The 17,172-nt window shown below is 51.0% G+C and overlaps 1 protein-coding gene across 2 annotated transcripts in view; it reads left to right on the top strand.

Moving 5' to 3' along the window:
- Window positions 1–17,172, top strand: part of Olfml2b (olfactomedin like 2B) — a 37,005-nt gene that overhangs the window by 8,054 nt on the left and 11,779 nt on the right. The window contains exons 4-6 of one of the 2 annotated variants that reach the window (XM_013114256.3): window positions 9,779–9,955; window positions 14,088–14,319; window positions 15,874–16,395. In XM_013114256.3, the coding sequence (XP_012969710.1) occupies window positions 9,779–9,955; window positions 14,088–14,319; window positions 15,874–16,395 (931 nt within the window). The remainder of the gene's footprint in view (window positions 1–9,778; window positions 9,956–14,087; window positions 14,320–15,873; window positions 16,396–17,172) is intronic. The other variant, XM_005071432.4, reaches the window with a different exon arrangement.

Here is a 17,172-nt window from a genome sequence, read left to right as displayed (position 1 = left end):
TGATGGCAAAGACACATGCTTAGGAAAATGCATAGTGAACATATAGCTTGATAACTCATTATAAGACAAATCCCTGAGAAACCACCATCCACCAGAAGACACAGTGATGTTAGCACACCCACAACCCCCAGGTCTCTCAGGTCCCCCCCCCGCCCACCCAGGGATGCTTAATCATCTTCCTTGCTTTATTTCTGGTTTTATTTATTTATTTGTTTCATTTTTTATGTGTCTGAGCATTTACCACATATGTCTCTTGTACTCATGGAAGTTGGAAGAGGGCATCAGATCCCCTTGAACTAGAGTTACAGATGGTTTCAAGCCACCATGTGGGTGCTCGGAACTGAAACTCTGTCTTCTGCAAGAGCTCTTTACCACAGAGCCATCTCTCCAGCCCGCTCCTTGCTTTGCTGTACAGGTTTGTTCTCTAAGGATGAGTCTGGTTTTGAACTGCAATTATATAGAATTCTATAAAGCGCATGTGTGTGTTTGAGAATACGGTATATATATTGTGTGTATATATAGTATAAATTGTACATATATGTATATATTGTATATATGTATATATTGCATATATATGTGTATGTATATATGTGTGTGTGTGTGTGTTGAGCTGCTATCACTCAACTTCACATTTTTAACTCTGTTGTTTTATGTCCTATGAGTCACCCATTTTTATTCCAGTGTACTATTCTACTATATGGATATAGTCCATTTATCTATACATTTTGTGACAGTGGACGTGTAAATTATTTCCGCATTCATCATTTAGAATACGCCAGAGACACCGCTGTGTAGGAACAGTAGGAACATGCTTGCTTGCATTTTCTATGGCGTAGGACAAAGAATGGAGTGAGTGACTTATTAATTATCTTAGACCAGCGATTCTCATCCTTCCCAATGCTGTGACCCTTTAATACAGTTCCTTACGTTGTGGTGACCCCAACCATAAAATATTTTTTGCTACTTCATAACTGTAATTTTGCTACTGTTATAGATAGTAGTACAAATATTTGATATGCAGGATATCTGATATGTGACCCCCCCAAAGGGTCGCAACCCACAGGCTGAGAACTGCTGCCTTAGACTTTAAGGGGGTATTGCCAAACTGTCTTCTCAAGTGAGTACAAGTTTATACTCCCTCTACGCAGATATGAACCTTTATCAGCACTTGACAATATCAGACTTTCTAACCTGAGGAGGGAGGTATACTGTAGCGAAACTATTTTATTGAGTTCCAAAATCTGAGCCCCAAAGCACACTTCCTATTCGCCTTGGGGAGGCACTCTGCCTTTAGAACTAGTCCAGGAAGGAGAAACAGCCAGTGGCCTTCAACGTGGTAGACTCATGCTGACCCCCTCCTGCCAAGGGCTGAGGAGGGGAAGATAATTCAAAGACTATGATTCGGGGAGTTGGAGCTGAAAGGTGAGTAGACATAGAGCATAAGTGCTTGGAGTATTGAGGGGTGGAAGTCGAGGTGGGAAACCTACAGCTTCAAAGGCAACAACAAACCCTGTTGATTGCATGCAAACCTAGGTAGCACTGGTTCAACGTAGACAAAGATTCTCATCCTTAACTCTAGCTGTATCATGGACACGGATACTTTCCAGGTTGTCTCAGACTGAAAATGGATTCTAAAGTCTGCAGGAATAGAACCATAGGCTATGACACGTAGTGCAGTGTGTTGCTTCCTGGAGCTGGCTTAGTCATAGGTAGAGAAAATGATGGGGGGAAGACGAGTAAAAGGAGCCACTCTACTGTGAAGGTTCTATGGGATGATACTCCCATAAAATATGCAAATCTTTGTGGAGCCACCACCGCTGGCTGCAGGACACCTATAAATGCTTGTGTGTAAGATTTGGATGTGCCTGTCTATGATTGTGTGCATGTATTTGTATGCTTGTGATTGCATGTCCCATGCTTGTAAAATATATGATGTAAGCTTGTGGCATTCACCTGTAATGCCACCCCCTAGGAGATGGAAGCAGGAAGATCAAGTCCAGCCTGGTTGACTTAAGAAACCATTCATCTCAAGTAACAGCAAAGAAACAAAACCAAATAAGCTCCTGGCTGCAAGCTTTTGAAGCATGGTTTCTGTTGCTGAGTCTGTCTCCTCTGGTGTGTGGTTTTTCCTTTGTCCTCGTACAAGAGTGAGCACTGGAGGGACATTGTGCGTCAGCTGAAGCCTTTTCTCCAGATAATGGTGCCTCTGAGGAAGATTAAAAGTCTCTGATGGGGTTTGCAGGCTCAGAATTAGCCCTCTCCCTCGAAACCTGAAGATCTGCTGCTTTCTGTGTTTCTGGCTCAGAAGGCAAGACCAGAGGAGCATTCCTTACTCCGGGGGATACATATTTGCACCAACTAATAGGAAATGTCATTTTCTCCTGTGTAATGCTGGCAGTGAGTTAGTGAGTTAGGGAAACTGTTGCTTTCCAAGCCCCCCCCCAGGTCATCAAAACACCCCAAGTGCTCTCTCTCCTGATTCAAGCAGCCTCTTCAGAAGGGCTCTGTAGTCATTTCACCCTTGCGGCTTCCCCAAGCGCAAGGTTCAGCTGGTCTCCTGCAGTACACACTGAAAAGGCAGAGTGTCAACGATAATATACATTTCAACTTTAATTAATTCAATTTACATCTTAATATGAGTTCAAGCCATTTCACCTCTCCTGGGGTTATCTATGCTTCAAATCTAATTTGCCACTGTGGAATTCGAGCTTTACTTCTTGGCTAAAGGTATAGGACTTCCATCACTGGCTTAGGAACAGCTCATCACTACCAGGATATGAGGGAGCATGTGGCTTGGTTTTCGGGGGAGGTAAGTGTCTGAGGGTTCATCTAACACAGAAACTCATCCTCAGGAACCCGGAACTTATCTGAGTCTCCTTCCAAGCTTGGGACCTCCGGTGGGCAGCTGCCTAGGGATCTCTTGAGGGCAGCTGGGTAGTAGTGTTTTTTGTTCCCCAGGCCTGGCTCAGCAGCACCTGACACATGCACAAGATGCTCAGCAGCTGTTTAGTTGGGGAGGGATTTAGAGCAGCAGCCGCTGGCTCCCTCCCCCCAGGTCCACCTGCTCCACCAGCTGTAGGCAGAAGGGCTGGGCCACCACCACAGGAGCACCGGCTGGTCACAGCTGCTCTTCCCACTCTAGCTCTCTTACTAGGAGCTGGGGGACAGCTGTCAGCTGGGGTGGTTTTCCCTAGCCATCTGATCCTAGTTGTGTCCCTAGGGCTCAGAGGGGAAGGGGACAGCCAGGACAAACGGACAGGAAGCACTATCTCCCCCACTATTGATTCCTTCCTCCCAACACACGGGCACTATACTGCTGCAAGACCACTTCGACCTTGCTCTCAGCACCCGAGCTTGGTGCATGCCACATCATGCCTTCCACATAGCCCGCTGCGGGAATTGGGATCAAGGTTTGGCTTCCATGCAGTCTGGCCCAGCTGTGGGTGTCTAATGTATCTCAGGGCTCGCTTTTTCCTCCCTGGCTCAGCCACACCTGTTAGTCTGCTACTGTGACAGAGAGGGCCACTCTACTGCAGTGTCACCTGTATGTCCAGCCCCATTTGCCCCGCAGGAAGTCTGTCACATACAACCCCTTGTCTGTTCTCGCTAACAAGCGAAAGATGCCTTCATTCTGTCTCCAAGGGGCCTGGAGAGGTTTGGTCCGTGGCATAGTTATAAAACCAGGCTGTGACCTCCAGAGCCTTTCTCCATGCACACTCTCTTGGTTCTGGCTAGAAAAGCAAGGCCACAGGGAGCTGCCAGAGCTCTGCCATCTTTCTCTCTCACCCTAATAGTTTTGTCAGAAGAAAGCATCGCACCCTTGGTTTCTGTCTACCATGCCCACCCTTGTCCGGTATCTATGAAACTTCAGGGCAGAGTCTGACCCAGAAGACACCCTTTCCCCTGGCCCACCCCTCAGTGTGCACATTTGGGTGTTCTGGCTTTCACGCCATGCCAAAGTATATGCTGAGCAGTGTGCTGCTGAATGCCCCGTGCTGACCCCAGGTCTACCGACGTGCGACGTGCTGTTTCCGTGTTGCCCAGGGGCTCTGCCCAGCTCACGTGCTTCCCCCACTCTGGTTTCTGTCCTCCAGCTACAGTTACAGTTAGCACTGAGCGCTCTCCCTGGCTGACCGCACAGGCTTGCTCTCAGCCGATGGCCTGCTCTGCCTAACTGCACATCTCTCTAGCCAGCCGAGCTTCCAGATCCTTAATTGTGTTCAGCCTTCTGTTCCAGCCCTCTTGGATGCCTGCTCTTTCCATTTCCACCCCCCCACCCTCTGCTTCATGGCGCCAGCTGACTTAAGCTGGGTAGGCATCCTTCTTGCTGTCTTCAGTGCATCCTCCATGAGCCAAGTTGTATACATCGTAAATGTCATGGCTGCAGCTGTCCCAGAGGGAAAGCGCTGGAGGAGTGAGGTCATGGAGTTCACCCATTTGACAGGGTAGGATCCTAAGACCCTGAGTGGTGAATGCCAGGCCCCACACCTCCAAGAAGTGCCCCCACAAAAGGCCCTTGGTGTGAAGAAGGCAGAGCCTCAGGGAGGGCCAGCAGCCACGCATGGGAGGTGGCTGAGGGGACATAGCCGCAGAGGGGCAGCTGCTGTTGCTGCCACCCTGGGGATATCAGCTGGCTAAGCCCAGCGGGCTGATGGGCTGATGCCACCTCCAGCCTAGTGTTTGTTCAGGCGGCCAACAAGCTTTGCTGCTCCCACGCGGGTAATAAACTATGTAGCCCCTCTGGGTTTTCAGAGCTGGCCTGCCTCAAACCCTCCTCTGTGGAAATCTAAACTAAGAGCCTTGCTGAAATCAGAAAGGGAACTGGAGACTGTAAATCAGTCAATGGGCAGGGGACCCCTGGGGCCCAGTGGCCAGGAGGCAGAGCTGCACCTGTGGGCAACTCTGTGACCTCCCAGAGTGCTGCACTGAGGCTCATGCTTGGGGTGCTCGAGTCAGAGGGCCGCCTTTCACACAACAGAGGCACACAAGCCGCACGCCCCACCATCCTGAGCACTCCAAGATATCAGCACTTGGGGCGGAGTCCTGGGGCCCGTGCTGGGCAGTGGGTCTAAACACAGCTCATCCCCCTTGGAGTGCTGTCCCGGCCCTTGGTGGGGGTCAGTACTGGCCTTGGTTGTGTTGCATTGATAGTTTCCCACAATTCTCTTCTCTGGCTGGTGTTTTCTCATTCTCTGTCTGTTGTTGCTCACTTCCTCATGGAAGGTGACCCTCCTCGTTGTCTTGCTCACTGAGGTGCCCCCGCGGTCCTCGGCATCCATGCGCTAACGGAGAAGTTGCACCGCTGGCCTCGGCACTGTCAGGCTTTTTTCTCTGCCTCAGAATAAGAAGCTATGGAAAGGATCGCTGCTCTATGCTGGTTCAGAGGGGTGCCAGAGACTAGGAACCTTTCTGCTCTCACCCCGGAAGACCGTGGCTGTCACAAACAGCTTCTTTCCTACTTCTGTTTACTGTTACTCAAACTCCTGTGTGAACTCAGCACACCTGGAGATTTGGGGAATCGCAGGCTCTGATCCAGCAGATCTGGGAAAGGCCTGGGAACTGGCATTTCTGGCAAGCTCCTGCCTGGTGCTGACGGTGCTGGCCCCTTGTCCATACTTTGAGTAGTGAGGATCTGTGGGTGTCCAGCATCCTGAGTTGCTCAGCAGATACATGCTCTTTCGTGCATCTGGAAGTGAACTACAAGGATGCTCTGGCGTCTCTAAAGTACTGCTGAGGGCTGGCTGGGCACCCTTAGTGGTCCAGTAGCAAAAGCCAGGGGGCTGGCTGGTGAGTCAGCTCTGCCGCCACTTTTAATTTTATTTATCATTTACTGTGTGTATGCGAGTGGTATGAGTATTACGCCATAGCACACAGGTAGAGGACAACTTTGTGGAGTCGCTTCTCTCCTTCCAACTTTACGTGGGTTCTGGAAATTAAATCTAGGTCTCTAGGCTTTTGAAGAAAAAACCTGTCCCCTCAGAACCATCTTACTAGCCCTCTACCAGTTTTTAAAAATGACATTTAGTAAATTACACCCATACTGTAGGCTTCAGCACCTTCTCTATAATACGAAAGGTTAGGCCTGAGTGTTGGGGTCCGTTCTAATGACAATGCTATGAACAATAACTCCCTAGTATTTTCCCTATGCGGTCAGATGTATCAGTTCATTCAATCCCCATAACCATGCATAGGGGACGTGCTAGTACTGCCAACATTTCACTAATGGGAAATGGACGCGGAGGGTGTTTAAATAATGTGCCTGAGATCACAGAGAGAGGAATAGCAGCAGTGAGGTATAAGATGGACACCCTCCTCCGTAATCTATGACTTTAACCATTGCACCATTCTGGAGTCTGGAAAGTTTAACAAGGATCTCCTGGGCTCCCCTGGGTCACCCTCATAGGAGCCTTGGAGCCACAGTGTTTGGGTGTCACCGTCTTCTTGGCTATATGAACATCACCTTGACTGTGAGCCACCCAGACTCCCTTCTAGGACATTGGTAGCAGCAGTACTGGGATGCAGGGCTGTGCTTTTGGAAACTGTTGCCAGGAGTTTCTGTCCCACCCGGTCCCAATGTTGGTTAGCCCCAAATGAACACACAGAGACTTATATAATTATAAACTGTTTGGCCGATGGCTCAGGCTTCTTACTGGCTAGCTCTCTCTTAATTATTAACCCATTTCTAGTAATCTATGTTTTGCCACGAGGCTGTGGCTTCCCTGTAATCCAGCATGTTATTCCTTTGGCAGCTACATGGCTTCTCTCTGGAAGCCTCTCTCTGCCTCCCCCACCCCCATTATTCTTGTCTGGTAGCACTGCCTATACTAGACAATCCGTGTTTTACTCATCAACTAATAAGGAAAACATATATACAGAAGGGCATTCCCCCCTCAGGAAACTTCTAAGCTTTTGTGTGGTTTGCACTTCTGTCTGGTAAAATGTGGAGAGCAAATACATCTTCCCTTTTACTTGGTTGCTTCCTCTACCAACCTCACCAACTTAGAAACCAGATCCCAAAGGTGAACACATCTGACATCTAGTTTTAATTGATTTTGTGTGCATGTGGTACTGGGAATTGAGCCAAGGACCGCACACATGCTAGGTAAGTGTTCTGCTACAGGGTACATCGTCAGCTCTTTTTGTGTCTTTTATTTTGACAGTAAGTTGCCAAGGATGGCCTTGAGCCTGTTCTGGGTCCCAGGCTGGCCTTGAGCCTATTCTATCTCAGGTTGGCCCGAGCTTGCAGTCTTTTGTTTCAGCCTTCTGTGTAGCTGGGAATACAGGCCTGAGCTACCAGCCCTTGTTACATAGACTATTTTATTTTCAGAGCTGAGGATGGAGCCTGAGGCCTTATGACAGACAGACAAGGCTTTACTACTGAGTTACATCCCCAACCCTGCCTGTAAAGAACCTTTTGTTTATTTATTTGTGTATGGTGGGGGCATGTGCAGGTGCACACGCTCACACACATGTGCACAGGTCACAGCATGTATGCGAAGGTTGGAGGACAACTTGCAGTAATTGGTTCTCTTCTTCCCCCATGTCCAGGAGTTGAACTCGAGTCATCACCCTTGGTGGCAAGCGCCCTTTCTTGCTGAGCTATGCTGCTAGCTCCACACATAAGACATTTTAAAGGGTTTCATTTTTATTGTTTTTAATTATGTGTGTGTCTGTGTGTCTGTGTGTGGGTATGTGCTTATGAGTGCAGGTGTCTACAGAGGCTGGAGGTGTGAGATCTCTGTGGAGTTGTAGTTACAGGGGCTTATGAGCTTCCTGATGTGGGTGTTGGGAACTGAACTCGGTCCCTCTGCAGAAGCCCACATAGAACATTTAGAGACCCACGGAAGCCTTAGTATAGGACCATAGTTGGACAGTGTTGGATCTCCATGAAGTCACTTTCTCTAAAATTAACTGCTGGGCAGAGGGGATCGCTAAGCTCTGTGATTCAGGTTCCGCCCACACCCTCCTTCTGCAGGAACCCCTCCTCCGCACCCTCCTTCTGCAGGAACCCCTCCTCCGCACCCTCCTTCTGCAGAAACCCCTCCTCCACACCCTCCTTCTGCAGGAACCCCTCCTCCACACCCTCCTTCTGCAGAAACCCCTCCTCCACACCCTCCTCCTGCAGGAACCCCTCCTCCGCACCCTCCTTCTGCAGGAACCCCTCCTCCGCACCCTCCTTCTGCAGGAACCCCTCCTCCACACCCTCCTTCTGCAGGAACCCCTCCTCCACACCCTCCTTCTGCAGAAACCCCTCCTCCACACCCTCCTTCTGCAGGAACCCCTCCTCCACACCCTCCTTCTGCAGGAACCCCTCCTCCACACCCTCCTTCTGCAGGAACCCCTCCTCCACACCCTCCTTCTGCAGGAACCCCTCCTCCACACCCTCCTTCTGCAGGAACCCCTCCTCCACACCCTCCTTCTGCAGGAACCCCTCCTCCGCACCCTCCTTCTGCAGGAACCCCTCCTCCACACCCTCCTTCTGCAGGAACCCCTCCTCCGCATTCTCCTTCCACCCCCTCCTTCAGCAGGAACCCCTCCTCCATCCCCTCCTTCTGCAGGAACCCCTCCTCCACACCCTCCTTCTGCAGGAACCCCTCCTCCATCCCCTCCTTCTGCAGGAACCCCTCCTCCATCCCCTCCTTCTGCAGGAACCCCTCCTCCAGCCCCTCCTTCTGCAGGAACCCCTCCTCCACACCCTCCTTCTGCAGGAACCCCTCCTCCATCCCCTCCTTCTGCAGGAACCCCTCCTCCACACCCTCCTTCTGCAGGAACCCCTCCTCCACACCCTCCTTCTGCAGGAACCCCTCCTCCATCCCCTCCTTCTGCAGGAACCCCTCCTCCATCCCCTCCTTCTGCAGGAACCCCTCCTCTGCACCCTCCTTCTGCAGAAACCCCTCCTCCGCACCCTCCTTCTGCAGGAACCCCTCCTCCACACCCTCCTTCTGCAGGAACCCCTCCTCCATCCCCTCCTTCTGTAGGAACCCCTCCTCCACACCCGCCTTCCGCTTGGGTACTCTGACTGCCATGCCCATCATGTGAAGACCCTGTGGCAGTGTCTCTCCCCAGTGGCAGAAGCGGCCTCCCTGAGACAAGAACTCCAGGGCATTTGGAGCCTGCCTCAGACACTCAGAAGACAGCGGTGCCAGCTGACTGAGATGCAGCTTTGGCCCTTTCTGGTGTGAACCAGGGTTAGAGTCTGGCAACTGCCAACTTGGGGTCGTTTCAGGCAGCCGTTCTCATGCATGGGTAGGAAAAACTGAAGTCAGCCTATCCACTTTCTATGTGAGTGATCCGAAAGTTGGGGATGAATGGTTTGCACTCATAGGAAAGCAGTTAGTGCACCTTTTTTTCTGACCACCTCTTCTAAAAATCACCTCAGTACACTCCCTTCATACATTGAATGACTGATTCACTTGTGCAAGTGAATGGAATCATTGGCACCATTCTTCATCACTTGGTAGGAACACTGTATACTAATAACCCCCCCAAAAAAAAGAGCCAGCCGGGTGCCCTGCCCCGTAGCAGTGCTGTTAGTAGGGAGACTAAGGCAGTCTGGGTATTTCTAGCAGGTGGGTGTCTCAGAGCTGGAAACACTGCATGGGTGTCTGTCACAGTGAGCCACACTCTGAGCCAGCCCATGGACCTCTGTGCTTTGAACTATCTCCATGTCTGCCTGTCTCCATGCTCCAAGTCATCTCCACGTCTAGCACATCTCATGGTTGCGAGTTGCTGGTTGCCTGTCTCTGAAACATTTTAATTCAAAACTCTTTCTTCTCAGGAAGTTTCTAAAAACCTCACCAAGGAAAACGAGCAGATCAAAGAGGACGTGGAAGAAATCCGAACTGAGATGAATAAGCGAAGCAAAGAGAACTGCTCCGATAACATCCTAGACAGCATGCCCGACATCCGCTCTGCCCTGCAGAGGGATGCAGCAGCAGCCTACGCCCACCCAGAGGTACAGCTCCACATCCCCAGGGCACCTCCTCAGCCTGGGAGTGTGAGATCAGCTTTGCAAAGAGCTCTTGGGGGTTACCCCGCCCATAGCCAGGGCCTCTCTTCTGTGTATCAGGTCCATGGGTGTGACCAGCAGGGCTGGGCCCGGCTTCACTCAGCACTGACAGCGGGGAAGTTCAGTGAGTAAGGGTGGGAGCTGGTCCTCAAGGCTGGGTTTTCTGAGCCTTGGCATTGTCCTCACAATGTCCCATCCTGCTTCTGTGAGCATCCCTTGCAGGACATGTATGCGCTCTTACCTGGGTTTGCACCTGTCCTGGCGTCGTTCCCACAGTTTTTCTCTCGGGAATGTCGCAGCTTGGAGACAGTAAATGATGTGGTCCTCCTGCTTGCAAGGGACTTGTTAGGTCACTGCACACTGTCATCGCTGTGGGGTCATCACTGAAGTCCTGGAAAGCAGGCCAGACACAGGTCAGTACTCCATCTTACAGATGGACGTTGATCCTGGGTCAGTTGGAAAGTAATGGCAGAGTGTTTAAACTCTGTCCCTTCTACCCAGTTGTAAAGCACTGCCAGTCACCCCAGGGTTTGAAGAAGCAAAAGAGAAGGGGGAAGGGGTTAGGGCCCCAATGACATAACTTCTCCCACTAGGCCCCATGTCTTAGAGCCTGTGCCACCTCACAACACCATGGGCTACAGACCAAGCCTTCAATGCATGAGCCTTTGGGGGCACTTAAGATCCAAACTATAGCAGGCCACATTGTTTTGTGGGACTCTGCTGCCTGGGCCATTGTGAATCTGGATAAAAAGGAAGGAAGGTTGCGTATGTGGGCTCAGAACTCTTTTTGTTTGTTTGGTTGGTTGTTGGTTGTCATGTCTCCTGGGCTAGCCTCAAACTTGCTGTGTAAGCAAAGATGGCCTTGAATTCCTGATTCTCCTGCCTGCACCTCCCAGATGCTTTGGTTACGGGTGTGTGCCACCATGCCTGGTCTGTGAGGTGCTAGGGTTTGAACTCAAGACTTTGTGCAAGATAAGCACTCTTCAAAGCAAAGTACATTCCCGGTTCTCAGGCTCAGGACTCTTGGGTAAGGAAACTCATCGTAGGGGCCAAGCAGGCATACCTCGTGGGTCTGGGAACTTTGGGGCACATGTGTTCTGAAGGCAAGATGGGGGATGAGGACTTTGAGGCTACAAGCACTGGAAAAGTATGGTGTGTGGACTTCCCCAATCTATAAATCAAAGCAATTCTATGCTATAAAATGAGGAAGGGTACTAATTATCTGGCTTTTGATGGTTTTGAAACATTATATTTCTTCAGAGATATTTTTTTTCTCATTTTTGAGTGCCCCTTACATGTTGGCCACTAAACATGTGTTTAGCCTGCCTTGTGGGTCACCCCTGAGGGAACCCGAGATCATAACCCCAACGGCAGAAGGTTGGGGACCAGGAAGAGACTTGAGGGCACCTGCTCCCACACTTGGGTCCTGTGCCCCTCATCTCAGCCAGGACTCCTTGCATTCTGCTTCCAGATCCCCAGGCAGCCAGCTAAGTTGGAGAATTTGGTCTGTCGTCTTGATGACACATTCTGCGGTATGTTCAGGAACCCAGCTTAGATTTCCTGAGGGCAAACTGCAAACCAAATCAAACACACCAAACTCTTTTTCTCCTTGCTCAGCAAAGTCTCCATCCTTCCCCGAGTCCCCGCAGCACACAGTGCTGAAGTTAGCACAACCCGCCCAGCCGGGCTGGTAGTGCAGAGGGAGGTGTAGGAGGCCCAAGAGGAGGCTCGTTGACTCCCAGGGTGTGCAGCCCTGTGTCTTTGGTAGGCACCACGCTGCAGTGGGGGAGACGGTCTGGCTGTTTCCTTTTGGGTTTTGCAGATGACGTCAGTCAGTTCTTGGAATGGCAAGTGATTATTTGTACGGTGGTCCTCTGACATGACCCTTGTCTGGAAGGTTGGCAGAGGGGCTCGGAGGCTAGGTTGAGTGGCAGAGTGGGAGTGGGGACACTGGGTGCCAGGAGGTGAAGTCATTTGGCAGACTCCTGGAGGAACAGAGAGAGGCGATCACAGCGTGGTGGGGGCAGCTGCCACCCAGTTCAGCTCGTCGCCAGCAAATCCAAGGAAATTATATGTTGTCTGGCAAAGGCTGTCCACCGTCTTGCTCCATATCCTTGGCTGGGACGAAGAACTGCAGTCCCTGCCCTTTCCCGAGAGCCTGGAACTAAAGACAGTTCCTGGGGCTCGCCACAAAAAATGACAACAGGCTTCCGCAACACAGTGGGAAACCATGGCCAGCAATTAGATACCCTGGGCATTTGAGGTAGGGGCTGTGGCAGGGGCCTCTGGTCAGCCTCACAGGCCCCCCTTCCCACTGGAAAATGGAACATCTTCCACGTCTGCTGGGCAGTTGCCAGACCACAGCCCTGAGGACATGGCAAACAAGTAGTCTTGAGGTTACAGCCACTGTGTCTTAATGTAAGGGAGAACACGGGCCCAGGAAGTAGCAGCAGGGCTTACTTGATGGCTGTGTGACTTCATTTGTATCCTTCTCTGCCAAGTCACTGAGTGATTTTTTCAACTTTGCTACTAAATGTCTGTTTCCTCCTCCATAAAATGTTGGAACATTACCTTACTCCATGTTTGTGAAGATTAGTATATAGTGGATTGGCCCTAATAGGCACTCACTAAAGTGGCATGAACAAGAAGCAGGCATCCTCATACCTCTGGCATGAGCAGAGGCTTGAGGGAGACCCAGGGAGCTGGCATGGGGGATGGACGGTGCCCCAGGCACAGTTGGCATGTTAGCTAGCATGCTTTGTGTTGTCCTGGATGGGTCTTTGACCCCAGGGAAGGGAGACTGATAAAGATGTGTACACATCCTTCCGCTGCCTGTCACCAATATCTGTTACACTGTCTGGTAAAACTCTCGTCATGGGAAAACAGGCATAGTCGGGGAAATGTAGGAAGGGGGCATGCCAGATTGTCTCCAGGCTGGATTTTAAATGCAGAACAGAAGCCTGGTCTGCCCACTCTGCGCACAGTGAGGGGTGTCGTCATGATGGCTGAACCTCTATAACTAAGATGGAGTGGATGAAGACCTTACCACTCAGGACATGGCCCTGACCTGGGTCTTGCTTCTATTAGGGCCTTCCTCCCAAGCGGATCTCTCCAAGGCCTGGGAGTGCAGGGCTTAAGGAACCGTACTCCTCTCTTTGATCATGGTGGAGACTGATGGCGTAGGTGACCATAGGAAGCCACCTCTGTACTCAGCCGCTGAAGTTCTTTTAAGAGCAAGGCTGGCCACATGTTCCCTACTCAAGGTTGACTGTTCCCAAGAGCTGGAGTCATCTGCAAGGTGGCCTTGACTCTGAGTCCAGCCAGCACAAATCTCGCACCCATGGTTCTTTGCTTGTCAAGTGGGTGTCTGTCCTCACAGGGAGGCTATAGCAATCCTGCTGCACAGGGGGCCCAGGAGGCCACTGTGTGGCAATAGCTCTCTAACGGGCAAGCACTATCAAGGTGACACTCGGTGTCCTTGGGGTCACCCAGACTTCAGGCTGCCTACCTTGAGGTTTTTGATAAAATCCAATGCCAGTCATAAATGCAGGTGGTTCTTTGGGATTTGTTATTATTCAGAACTTTAATATGTATTAAGGTAAGGAACATCTCTCTGGGGGAGTGAGAGCATGAGATGGCTTCTACTCTTTCAGATTCTCACAGTCTATAGAAGCAACAGCTTCCCTAAGTGGGTGCCCATGGAAAGCATCTGAGGGCAGCCTTGTCATGGAAGTGCAATCTTACATCCCTTTGGGAATTGAGTCTATGACTCAATTTTTTTGTTTTTTGTTTTTCAAGACAGGGTTTCTCTGTAGCCCTGGCTGTCTTGGAACTTGCTCTGTACCAGGCTGGCCTTGAACTCACAGAGATCCACCTGCCTCTGCCTCCTGAGTACTCCACCACTGCCTGGCAGGCCTGATTCTTAAGGTCTAATGCAGGGATCAGTTGGCTGACATATTTAAACACTCACCAAGCACTCTTAGGAAGGGCTGCTGTATTTGATGTGGCCTCTGTCCCAACATTGTCCATCCTGCCCCATCCAGAGAGTGACTTGGCCTTCCATTTTGTCCCCTCTGAGGAACAGTATGAAGAGCGGTTTCTGCAGGAGGAAACTGTGTCACAGCAGATCAACTCCATCGAACTCCTGAGGACACAGCCACTGGCCCCACCTGCAGTGATGAAGCCACAGCAGCCCTTGCAGAGACGGGTGTACCTGAGAGGCCGGGTGGCCTCCAAGCCCACCGTCATCAGGGGAATTACCTACTACAAAGCCAAGATCTCTGAGGAGGAAAACGACATTGAAGAGCAGCGTGAGTCTGAGTCAGGGGGACAGCCCCAGAGGCAGGGAAAGGAGGAAATGGCCATTTGGATCTTGTAGAGATGGGGCTCCACACCCCATCCATAGTGCAGCATGGTAGTTATCTACCTATTTGCTGAGAGGCCGTAGGAGGGTCACTTAAGCTCTCTGGGTTTTAGAGGACACCATGGCAAAGGACAGATGAGCTGGAGGGATGAGCCAGGACCTGGGCAGAATGACTTCCTGGAGACACTTGGTAGGCTCTGCCATCTGCTCCTCTCCAGGGTCCTCGAGCTTGCAGAGTCTCCAGTACCTTCCCCTATGGACACTCAACCTCCCTGCCTTTTCACAAAGAATAGATGAGCTCATTTCTGTGCCCCTCTATGTCTTCTGTCATCTTTCTTGTCCTGGTCCTGAGCTCCCGAGAAGCCACTATTCCCCTCTCCCCGAGTCAGCTCTTTCCCTGGCTGGTATCAGGACGCAGCCTTCCAAGTTGCCTCCCCACTTCAGCTTGTCCTGTCATCTGATGCTTTATTCTCGACCTGTAGCTGCAGAGTCATTTCCCCCGAGCTAGCTGTGTCCTCCGGTACTGACTGCCGGCGGGCGCTCTCTCTATATGCCGTTTCCAGCCCAGCGGTTAGGATGCTTTCCCCCTGCCGGTCACTGCACTTTGGCTTACCTCCTGGCGTTCTTGATGAGTGTCTGGGATCTATCTCTCTCCCTGTTTCTTTTGCACCTAGAACACTTGTCCGCTCAGATTTTTTTCTGCTCAGGATCCTTCTGCTCAGAATAAAAACTGAATTCTATACAGAGACACCAAGCTGCCAATGACCCAAACTCCTGGTTTCCTCTACCTTACCTCCCACTCACCCCTCTGCTGTGTCCACACTGCTTACCTCAATGCTCCTCAGCTCCGCAGCCTTGTTGAAGCCCCAGGGCTTCTCATTCTGTCTCCTCTGCCTGGAATCCCCCCATTGCCCACCTCCATCTTGCTTCTCCAGCATCGCTGCCTACCCATATCATCTGGTCACTCTGTTCACTCCTGCAAGGTTTTATTCCTTTTCTTTTCTTTCTTTCTTCCTTTAAAATTATTTTTAGATATTATAGCCTCCAACTTGCTATGTAACCCAGGGTATCCTTGAACTTACAATCCTCCAGACACGCTTTCCCAAGTGCTAGCATTGCGGGTGTGAGCTGCCCAGGCTCATAGTCCATGACTGCTCCTCCTTAGTTCCAGGACACCCCTCCCCAACCCGGCTGGGGTAAGGACAGCAGCAGTTTGTCCAGAGACTCCCAAGGAAAGAACTGTTCTGCTACCCGTGTTCCTGGCTATCTTCTAAGTCCCCAGTTAGAAGGGCTTGGGGTGGATCGCAGTTAGAGCATAACACGCATAAGGCCGGGGTTCACCCTCCAAAAGGAAAATAACGGTGATAAGGTAAAATCCTGGTTGCACAAGCTCACTGCCATGTTGCAGCAAGGAACCTCATTACCTGCCTGTTGCCACCCACCCTTGGCCAGATTGTTCCTTGCCCCGTTGCCACAAATGAGCCTTGTATCTGATCCACAGATGATGAACTTTTCAGTGGTGACAGCGGAGTGGACTTGTTGATTGAAGATCAGCTCCTGAGACACGAAAACCTATTGACAAGTGCCACCCGGAGGCCAGCAACCACTCGTCATGGTGCTGCTGTGACAACTGACGCAAGTGTCCAGGCCACATCCTTGTCCTCTGTCCAAGCCTCTGCCTCGGCAGCCAGCCCTGTTGACCCTGACCCCCAGGCCTCAGCTGGACAGCTCTTGGCAACCACGCAAAGTACCACAGTGTTTCCAGAACCTACGGGGACAACGCCTTCTACTCAGGCCCCACCCGCCACGGTGGCCCACACAGCCACCCAGCCACCTCCAGCCTCCACCGCACCAGCAGTAGTTCCTGAGGACACATTTGTGCAAGTTCCACACTTGGTCCCAGTGTTGTCTGACACAGTTGGAACAGACATGCCAGAGGAAGAGGGGACTGCAGGGCAGGAAACAACCTCTACGGGCCCCATCTTGAGCCCCGAAGAAGAAGATGACATCCGGAACGTCATAGGTGAGTTCTTTTTCCCTGGCCTGGAGCTCCTCTGGTCAGTTTGGTAGAAGGTAGAGGCTTTGCAGAGGATGGGAATTGGGAAACTAGCTAGAGTAATTTGGGAAGACAGAATTCTAACTGAGAAAAATGCCTCCATAATATTGGCCTATGGGTGAGTTTCTCAGGCATTTTCTTGATTAATGATTGGCACAGGAGGGCCCAGATCACTGTGCATGGTGCCACCCCTGGGCAGGTGGTCCTGGGTTATGTACAGAAGCAGGCTGAGCAAGCCGCCATCAGCAAGCCGGTAAGCAGCGTGGCTCCGTGGCCTCTGCTTCAGCTCCTGCCCCCACATTCCTGCCTTGAGTTCCTGCCGTGGTTCCCTAATGATGAACCAAATAAACCCTCTTCTCCTTGGGTTGCTTTTGGTCATGGTATTTTATCCCAGCAATAGAAACCTTAGCTAAGACACCAGGGAGTAAGTAGTGCCATAGACCATAGTATAGGATTCAATGAGTCCAGCCCTGGGACACAGGGATGCTAGGGTATCATTGACAAGTACTCCCAGCAGAACTGGAAGCAGGGTGCTGTGCTGGCTGCTGGGAAGGCTGCCAAGAATTTTTAAAGGAAGTTGTCATTTGAGTTGAGTTTTAAACGATGAATAGGAGTGTTCTATGAAAACAGAAAAAGAAAGCCTTCTGACTGGTTGGTCCATGCTGCAAGGTACATTCTAGAAACATGATACAAACAGGCCTTCAGTCACAGCTCCAAGACCAGAGATGACTCTATGAATAAGGA

The sequence above is a fragment of the Mesocricetus auratus genome, unplaced genomic scaffold (assembly GCF_017639785.1).
Source record: "Mesocricetus auratus isolate SY011 unplaced genomic scaffold, BCM_Maur_2.0 Super-Scaffold_100676, whole genome shotgun sequence".
Lineage (NCBI taxonomy): Eukaryota > Metazoa > Chordata > Mammalia > Rodentia > Cricetidae > Mesocricetus > Mesocricetus auratus.
Note: the sequence above shows the minus strand (reverse complement) of the source record. Positions and strands in the feature narration are given on the sequence as shown.